Genomic DNA, 9,136 nt, shown 5'->3' on the forward strand with positions numbered 1-9,136 from the left:
CCTGCCGGTGCCCGGGAAGCCCCCGTGCTCCCAGGGCTCCTTGGGCTCCTGGCTCGGCTTTCCTGGGATCTGTGGGCTCCCTGAAGCTGGGGAGGGCCCAGGATGGCTGCTGGTTTCCCGCAACCCATCCTGACAGGGTCTGGAGCCATCCCAGCCCTGGAAAGAGGCTGTGGGTCAGGCCAAGCAGGGGATTCGGGGGCTGAGAGAAGGGCTGGAGACCCCCCCCAGCAAGGGTGGCCCTCCGAGGCCAGGCTGTCCCTGATGGAGCGGGAGAGACACACGGCCATTTGTGCCCACTGCGGGATGCAGCGACTGCACACACCGCAGGGTGCAATACCTGCACCCACGGTGATTGCACATGCCTCAGGGTGCAGGTATTGCACCCGGGGTGATTGCACACATTGCAGGGTGCAGATATTGCACCCACGGTGATTGCACATGCCTCAGGGTGCAGGTATTGCACCCACAGTGATTGCACACGTTGCAGGGTGCAGATATTGCACCCGGGGTGATTGCACATGCCTCAGGGTGCAGGTGTTGCACCCGGAGTGATTGCACACACTGCAAGAAGCAGATATTGCACCCGGGGCGATTGCACATACCGCAGGTGCAGGTATTGCACCCACTGCAGGACAGGGTGATTTCACCCGCTGCAGGGCACCGGTATCGCGCCCGCTATGGGGCACAGGCATCGTGCTCACTAGGGCTGCAGGGCTTGCACCCGCGGCACGGTGCGGGTATTGCGCCCGTTGCAGGATGCTGGCACCTCTCTCTTGCACACGCGTTCTCAGGGCTCTCGCAGCCCTGTGCCGCCCCACAAGCACGGCTCCATCTGCCCCATTCCACGTCAGGACCCCGGAGCCACACGGACCCCCAGGAGCCAACCCAGCTGCAGCCCCTCGCCCTCCGCCAGCCCTCGCCCGGGCTCCCCTCCTCGGCAGCTTTATTTCCCGTTCCCAGCAGCATCTCCTCCCCCAGCCTGGCTGCCCGGGCGCTCAGCCCCCGCCGGATGCGGCCCGGGGGCGCGGGGCGGGTGCGGAGGCGTGTCGGGGGCCGCCGTGATAACAGCCGGGGCCGGCCGTCGGGGCCGAGCCAGGCCCCCCCGCCCCGCACCGCACTACGCTCGGCAGCCGGAGCCCGGCCGGCAGCATGGGTCCCGGCGGCCCCCAGCGCCTGCTCCGCGCCCTCTGCATCCTCTCGGCGCTGGCCGGCCGCCTGCCCCCCGGCACGGCCCAGTGGTTTTACGGCCTGGGCGGCGAGGACACCACGCCGGAGCTGGGCACCGGCACCGGCACCGCGACCCCCACGCCGCCCACCCTGGCGCGGGAGGAAGGTAGGCACGGCCGGGGTGCTGCGCGGCTCCGGGCATGGCGACGGGGGACCCGTCTCGGGGGCGAGGGGCTGCCGGCCGCACCGCCGCGCTCCCCGTCCGGCCGTCCCTTTGCTCTTGCAGGCGGCGATGCCGGCGGCGCGGAGCCCACGCGGAAAGTGCAGCTGAGCAAGCCGCCGCTGGCCACGGCCTCCAGGAGACGGGAGCCGCTCGCCAAGGGGGCCGCCAAGGCGCCCGGCCAGGCCTCGCCGCGCGCCCGAGCCCAGGTGCCCTCCCCGCCGCTTCGCGCGGGCTTCGCCGGGAGCTGCTCCCCATCCCCCCGAGCCGGGCTGCTCTGATGCTTCCCGGCTCTCCATCCCCTCGGGAAACTCCCCGGCCTCGCGCCAGGCTCCTCGCCGCGCGTCCTTCCCCTTATCGGCGCCCGCCCGCGTGCGCAGCCACAACAGCCCGGAGCCACCGCTCTCGGGGCGAGAGAGCCTGGCCGCGGCAGCTCCCGCCTGTCCGTCTGACCACGCGCCGCGTCCCCCCGTCTGTCCTAGCCCCGCCGCCCCACGGCCGCCCCGGAGATCTTCGAGGGCAGCGCGGAGGAAGAGGAGTTCCTGCGGATCCAGGTGGTGGCGGGGAGCGGGTCCCCCCCCCCCCCGGGCGGGGGGCTGCCGCCGGGGAGGGCAGCGGGGGCTGCGGGGGGGCGCGGGGCTGCGGCGGGACGGCCGGGCTGCCGGCGGCTCCCGCGCTCAGCCCCGCTCCTCTGCGCAGGCGACGGCGAAGGGGCCGCCCCGGCGGGGTCCCCCGGCCCCCGAGACGGATGCTGCCGCGCAGGTGAGCCCGGGGCGCGGGGCGGCCCTGCCCGCTCCCTGCTCCCCGCTCCTGGCTCCCGGCCTGCTCCCGCTGGCCACGTCCCTCACGGCTCCCGCGCTCTCCCCCGTGCAGAACGGCTCCCAGTGCGTCTGCCCTGCACGCCCAGGTCCGCCCGGCCCAAAGGTACCTCCGCTTCCCCCTCCTCCCCGGGGCGCTCGGGGACCCGCCGGCTCTTCGGGCCGTGCAAAACCTTCTCCGCTCGGGATTTGGGCTCTCGCACCGGGGACGATGCAGCGGTGCTGTGCCGGCGGGGCAGGGCGCCCCGGGAGCCAGGCTCTTGCTTTCTCCCGACAGGGAGAGAGAGGCGACCAAGGGGCCCCCGGAGAAAGAGGCCAGCCGGGATTTTCTGGAGAGAGAGGGAAGACAGGCAACCCAGGCCCGCCAGGTCACCAGGGTCCCCGGGGCCCCCCAGGGCTGCCGGGACCCCCGGGACCTCCGGGACCCCCAGGCGTTTCGGGAGCCAGGAGCCCCCCAGCACCAGCCACCCTCGCCAAGGGCTCGGACAACGAGGTGAGGGCTGGGGCGGCCGGCACTGGGGGCGATGCCGGCACCGGGGGCGATGCCGGTGCTGGGGCCGATGTCCGGCCCTGGGGCCGGGACCCCCAGGGCACACGGCCACGGCAGCCCAAGGGAAGGTGAGTGGAGGTGGGATCCATCTCGCTGCCCTTCTCCGTCTCTGCTTCTCCTTCCTCCAACCGGACAAGAAACTGGGAGCATCCAGCCCCGGGAGAAACCCAGGCCCCCCCGGTGCCCCCGGGCAGCCCGGCCCCCCAGGCTACCCAGGGCACGAAGGCCCCCCTGGGCTGCCCGGGCGGGAGGGCCAGCCGGGACCCCCCGGCCCTCCGGGGGCTGTGGGGCCACCCGGTTTCCCGGGGGCCGAAGGGCCTCCGGGGTCTCCAGGCTCGGCTGGGCCGGATGGAGCCCCGGGGGCGCCGGGACTTCCAGGCTCCCAAGGACCCCCCGGCATACCCGGGCACGAAGGGCCCCCCGGACCCGCAGGACCTGCGTCGCTCCCCGGCAAACCAGGGCTTCGAGGGGAGCCCGGATTCCCCGGATTGAAGGTAAGGGGGGAGCTCCGGACCAGCCGGGGGGAGGACGGAGCAGCCGGCCCCACGCTCTGCCCCGGGACAGCACGGTCCGCGCTCCCGGAGCAGAGCAGCCCGAAGCGAGGAGCCCATCGCAGGACTCCTGGGCCCCCCCAGCCCCATCGCTGTGGGGTCTGGGGGGGCCGTGGGGTGCTGTGCTCCTGCCCCCCGTGTCCGCGGCGCTGAGCCCCGCGCTGTGTCCCGGCAGGGCGAGAAGGGCGAACACGGACTGCCGGGCATGCCGGGGAGCCCCGGGCGGACCGGCGACACGGGCTCCCCCGGCATGCCGGGTCCCGTGGGACCGCCGGGACCGCCGGGAGACTACAGGGTGAGTGGTCCCGCGGGACGTGGGTGCTCGGAGGTGGCCGGGGGGGGGGGCAGGACGGGGTGGCCGCCCCCGGCGCTCCTCCAGCCGTGCCCTCCTCTCCCGGCAGTGCGACTCGCGCCTGGCCGGGCACCACGGAGCAGCCGGGCCGCCGGGACCCAAGGTGAGCGGGGCGAGGGGCCGGCACGCGTTTCGGGGCCGCAGGCGGGGGCAGCTTCTGGCCCGCTCGCGCTGTGCCCAGCCGGAGCGCGGCCGGAGCCGCCGGAGCCACGCAAAGCAAAGCAATGTGCATTGCCTGGAGCCCCCCCACCCCCCCCGGAGCCAGGGTGCTCATGGGCCCCCTCTGCTTTTCTTCCAGGGTGAAAAGGGCGACCCTGGAGAGCGGGTTTGTAGCCGCGGGCGCGCTGGCTGGGGCGCCCCTTCCCTCCGACCCCTGCGCCCCAGTAGCACCGTGCACGGCCGCCGGCCTCGGGTGCAGCTCCCGCGTCCCCACCTTCCCCCCCCCTGCACCGGGGCACGGCCAAAGCCCAAGCCCCGGGGGGGGGGGTCTGCCTGAGTCTGGCCCAGCTCATCTCACTTGTGAGCTTGGCCAGATTCCCCACACCGGACTGGGGCACAGGGGGAGCGAGTCAGGCGTGCGCGCACGGGCACCCCCGCGTGTGCACGCACGCAGCGCGCGCACCCCCCCCCCCCCCCCGCCGCCCCGCACGGGCTCTCAGCGCGCCTCTCTCCGCGCCTCTCCCAGGGATGCTGCTACGGCGAGCACGGCTGCAAGCCCGGCCACCACCTCCCCTTCCCCGGCGCCGGTGGCCCCGCCGGCTCCTGGGTGCCCATCCCGTACCCACCGGTGAGTCCTGCGGAGCTGCCGGAGCCCAGGGGAGAGCTGAGATGGGCTCTGCGGGAGACGGAGGGACAGACGGACGATAGCAGAGCCTCCATCCTCTCCCTCTTTCTCCGCAGAACGGCAAAGAGGAGCCAGAGATCTACGGCGCGATCATCCCACACGTGAGATCGCCCGGCCGTTGCCGGCCCCGCCGTAGCGCCCCGGGAGGGCGACGGAGCAGGAGGGATGGGGACCAGGGCTTGCTTATCGCTGCCCCCTGCAAAGGCAGCGCCGAAAGGCGCCGGTCCGATCTCTGCACCGCTCTTTACCGCAGGGTCTTCGAGGTCCCCCCGGCAATCCCGGCCCCCCCGGCCCCCCCGGCCCGCCCGGAGCACCGGGTCTCCTCTACCTCAACGTAAGGCCTGGAGAGGGCTGCGCACACGCGTGTGCCAGCGCTCACGCGTGCGTGTGACCATGCACGGTGCAAGGGGGCACCTCGCAATCCAGCCTCTTTGCTTCCAGAGGGTTTACCCCGTCCACGCCCAGCCTCCCTGCAAGCAGCCGGTAAGCAGGATCCTTGCGTGCCCACGGCAGCTCCCTGCCCACCGCGGGGCCAAGGGCCGGCACCCCTCTGCTCGGGCAAGGCGCCTCATCCCAGCCCCCCCCGCGCATCCCAGCCACGTCCCCACGAGGCTCGTGCATCCCGCTCCGTGCACCGGGACTGCCGTGCCGGCGCCAGCCCGGTGCTGCACGGGCAAGGGCGGCCGCGTGCCCAGCGCTGCAGCCGCAGACCCCGTTTGCTTTCGCAGGCAGCCGCCGACGCAGCCTGGCCAGCAGGTAAGGGCATTTCCTGGGCGGTCCGGGTTGATTCCGGCCTCCCAGGAAACCCCAGCGCCGTGTCCCTGTGGGGCCGGCTCCCGCGGGAGCCCCCATGTGCCGGGCCGCGGAGGGTCAACCCCAGCCCCTCTCTGGGCTCTCCAGACGCCGAAGCCTCCCGGACGGACCCGCCGGACTCCCGCGCGGATCTCCGGGTGGGTCCGGGCGCCCTCGGGGCGGCGCAGGCCGCGGGGGGGGTCCAGCTGCCCGGTGCGGCGGCGCAGGATGGGGCTGCCCCCCGCGCCGGCGCTGGCTCACGAGCCTCCGCTGCCGCCCTTCGCCCCCGCTCAGCGCCAGACGTGGGTGTTCAGGTCCAAGGAGCTGATGCTGAAGTCGGGCGCCGCCGTGCCCGAGGGCAGCCTGGTGTACGTGCGGGAAGGCAGCAGCGCCTTCCTGCGGACCCCGCGGGGCTGGAGCCGGCTCCTGGTACGGCGCACGGGCGAGGGGCTCCGGGCTCCTGCAGCCAGCTCCGGGCTCGGGGCCGCGTTGGTCCCGGAGCGGCCCCGGGGAGGCAGCGGGCCGGCTCCCCTCTAACCAGCCCCGGGGCTTCTCGCGTTGGGCAGCTGGAGGATTCGGAGTCGCTCTTCGCCGGCGACGACCCCTCTGCGTCCCCCCCCCGGTACCAGGTGAGGGGTGCGGGCGGCGAGCGGGTCCGTTCCCGCCGCAGCAAGGCGACGGCGTCCCCCTGGGATGCCCCAGCCGGCTGCTTGCCGTGGGAAGGGACAGGCGCCAGCGGGACCGTCCTCTCCTCTCCGCCCAGGAGGCGAAGCAGGCACAGGCGAAAGGTCCCAACACGGAGCCGCCCGCGGTGGCGCAGACGGAAACACTGGTGAGCACGGGGAGGGAGGGATGTGCCGCAGGGATGAGCCTCCGGCCCAGGAGCGCTGGCTGGGTGCACGCAGATCCCGGGGCCGGAGCAGGGACTGTGCCCCACGGCATCACGGCACAGGAGGCAGCGTGCCGGTGCACCCGGGATCGGTGTGCTGGATGTGACCCACCTTCCTCCAGGTCCACAGGGAGGAGGGACCAGGGACGCCCAGGATGCTGCCGACCACCGTCGCCCCCAGGGTCCCTTCAGTAAGAGCTGCCCCGCTTCCCGGCCCCGGCACACGGGACACGGGTTGCTCGGCTGCAGGAGAGGTGGGAGAGGTGCCCAGGGGCCTCCTCCGCAGCCGGTTGGGAAAGGCAAGGCTTTCCGGCCGGGGAAAACCCTCCGCATCCTGGCGGGAAAGGCAGGGCTTGGCGCCTGGGGGAATCCCTCCGTGTCCCGTCGGGACAGCCAGAGGTTTAAGCGCTTAGGGCGGAGGAGCAGCGACGCCGGGGGCCTCCGCGGGGTCCCGGGCGCAGGGGGTGCCCGGCCTCCCTCCCTGCCTCCCCAGCTCCGCCTGGCAGCCCTGAACGCGCCCCTCTCCGGGGACATGAGCGGGATCCGGGGCGCCGACCTGCAGTGCTACCGGCAGTCCCAGGAGGCCCGGCTCTATGGCACTTTCCGGGCCTTCCTCTCGGCCCCCACCCAGGACCTCGTCTCCATCGTCAAGCGGACGGACAGGACGCTGCCCGTCGTCAACCTGAAGGCAGGTAGCCCCGTGCCGCGGCCGGCTTTCCGTGCCCCTTCTTTTTTTTTCCGAAGGCCTTTCCGCGCTGGAGTCGGCATTGCATTGCGGAGGCTCGGCTCGGACTGTCGCTTTCTGGGTTTCCCTTATGTGCCCAGGCTCCGCGCTGGCAGCTTGCAAACCCTTTTGTCCCCCTTCCTCCATATTCCCTTTCCATGCCACGCCGATCCGCCTGGTTTCCCGGGAGTCTGGCAAGCCTTGCTGGGAAACTCTGCATTTCCCTCGGAGCTTTCTGCTTTGCTAGAGGGGGAAGGAAGAGTTCAGACCGGAGGGAGCAGCCCACCCGCATCCCGGCCGGATGAAACTCTCCTGCGCAGGGATGCTCCAAGCCGGGCGGTCGCTGGGCACGGCCGGGCGCGTTCCCAGCCTCCGGCTCCGCTCGCTCCGCCGCGGGGGCTGGGTGATCCAAGGGGATCCCGCGTTCCCCCCTCCATCACCACCCTCGCTCGCGCTTACAGGGGCAGCTGCTGGCCAAGAGCTGGAGCTCCCTCTTGGAGAGCCAAGCCGGCACCGGCACCAGCACCGGCACCCGCCGCGCTCCCATCTACACCTTCGACGGGCGCGACGTCCTCAGCGACCCTCTCTGGTGAGCGCGGCGGCGGGGACGGGGACGGGGACGGGGACGGGGGGCGAGCGGCGTGCCCCCCGCCCCGGTGCCGGTGCCGGTGCCATCCGCGAGGACGCGGCGCTGTGTCCGCAGGCCCCGCCGGCTGGCCTGGCACGGCAGCACCCCGCGCGGCGGCCCGGCCCGCGGCCGGCACTGCCACGGCTGGCGGCGCGGCGGCACGGCCGAGGGGCTGGCGGCCGCCCTGGGCCGCGGGGGGCTCCTCGACGGGCAGCGGCGCAACTGCTCCGAGTTCCTGGCCGTCCTGTGCGTGGAGGTCGCCTTTCCCTACCGGCACATGTGGTGAGGGGCGGAGCGGACGGCCCCCCCCTCCCGGTTCCGGAGAGCCTCGCTGGAGGATCCGACGTGGGATCCGCCGCCCCGGCCCCATCCCGAGCGCCTCGTCCTCGTCCCTCCGTCCGTCCCCGCTTATTCCCATCCCCTCCGGCAGAGGCTGTTTTCGCCCCCGCTCCAGGCATCCCGGTGTCGTGCTTCCCCCTGCGCATCCGGCTGCATCCCGGGGCGCCCTCCGGCACGGCCAAACACTGTGAATTCCCCAGAAATAAACTTGAGAGAAAGTCGGTGTTTTTTGGCGGGGGGACCCTGGCAGGGGCGTCGCGGCCAGCTGGGAAGCGGGATGCGGAGCGGCAACGCTGGGAAGCCCAAGGGAGCCGAGGAGCCTCCCAAGGGTTCTCCCCCCCCCCCCCCCGAGGAGCGGGGCACTTCGCCTCCGCCGCCGCGGCGATGCCGGCACAACCGGGGCACCGGGAGCTGCCCTCGCAGCGGGAAGCGGTTTCGGTTTCTGCCGCAACAAAGTGCCACAACCTCGAAAGCAGCTGGGCTCCGGGGTTGTTTACTATATATATATATATATATATATAAAAAAATATGCATGGGGGATGTGTGTGTGTGTGTGTGTGTGTGTGTGTGTGTGTGTGTGTGTGTGTATATATAGTGTATTTATTTATTTTTTTATATTTTTATATATATATACACACACACATACACATATGTCCCCAAGGGCCTGTGTCCTAGCATGTCCCATGGCCGACCCAGTGTGTCCCCAGGGCTGGCCCAGGGTGTCACTGTGTCCCCATGACCTGCCCAGTGTGTCCCAGTGTGTCCCCATGACCTGCCCAGTGTGTCACTGTGTCCCAGGGCCTGCCCAGTGTGTCCCCATGACCTGCCCAGTGTGTCCCGGAGTGTCCCCAAGGCCAGCCCACTGTGTCCCAGTGCGTCCCCAGGGCCTGCCCAGTGTGTCACTGTGTCCTGGTGTGTCCCCATGACCTGCCCACCGTGTCCCAGTGCGTCCCCAGGGCCAGCCCAGTGTGTCACCGTGTCCCAGTGTGTCCCCATGACCTGCCCACTGTGTCCCAGTGCGTCCCCAGGGCCTGCCCAGTGTGTCACTGTGTCCCAGTGTGTCCCCTTGACCTGCCCAGTGTGTCACTGTGTCCCGGCGTGTCCCCAGGGCCTGCCCAGTGTGTCACTGTGTCCCATGACCTGCCCAGCGTGTCCCAGCATGACCCCAAGGCCTGCTCACGGCGTCCGGCCACCGCCACAGCCGGGCTGGCCCCGAAGCCGCCGTGGCTGGGCGCGGCTCCCCCCACGCCCCCGGGGCTGGA

General features: G+C 72.1%; 1 protein-coding gene across 1 annotated transcript; it reads left to right on the forward strand.

The window, feature by feature from the left end:
* Window positions 1-1,107: 1,107 nt before the first annotated feature.
* LOC136994338 (collagen alpha-1(XVIII) chain-like) lies at window positions 1,108-8,095 on the forward strand. The gene is made up of 21 exons (XM_067311778.1): window positions 1,108-1,333; window positions 1,454-1,596; window positions 1,870-1,941; window positions 2,087-2,149; window positions 2,261-2,311; window positions 2,483-2,698; window positions 2,893-3,249; window positions 3,482-3,601; window positions 3,708-3,761; window positions 3,957-4,070; window positions 4,344-4,445; window positions 4,559-4,603; window positions 5,231-5,258; window positions 5,304-5,452; window positions 5,589-5,723; window positions 5,861-5,923; window positions 6,058-6,126; window positions 6,306-6,374; window positions 6,677-6,871; window positions 7,369-7,496; window positions 7,611-8,095. The coding sequence occupies exons 1-21, from the start codon at window positions 1,150-1,152 to the stop codon at window positions 7,819-7,821; spliced, it is 2,568 nt and encodes an 855-aa protein (XP_067167879.1). The 5' UTR covers window positions 1,108-1,149; the 3' UTR covers window positions 7,822-8,095.
* Window positions 8,096-9,136: the final 1,041 nt, after the last annotated feature.

The sequence above is a fragment of the Apteryx mantelli genome, chromosome 28, assembly GCF_036417845.1.
Source record: "Apteryx mantelli isolate bAptMan1 chromosome 28, bAptMan1.hap1, whole genome shotgun sequence".
In the NCBI taxonomy this organism is placed as follows: domain Eukaryota; kingdom Metazoa; phylum Chordata; class Aves; order Apterygiformes; family Apterygidae; genus Apteryx; species Apteryx mantelli.

What these genes read in the sequence shown, in the direction of transcription:
- LOC136994338 (XM_067311778.1), top strand. Translation starts at nt 1,150, where the DNA reads ATGGGTCCCGGCGGCCCCCAGCGCCTGCTCCGCGCCCTCTGCATCCTC. An exon ending in CCAAGGGCTCGGACAACGAG is followed by an intron (nt 2,699 to 2,892) that starts GTGAGGGCTGGG and finishes CAACCGGACAAG; the next exon opens with AAACTGGGAGCATCCAGCCC. An exon ending in GGGGCTGGAGCCGGCTCCTG is followed by an intron (nt 5,724 to 5,860) that starts GTACGGCGCACG and finishes CGCGTTGGGCAG; the next exon opens with CTGGAGGATTCGGAGTCGCT.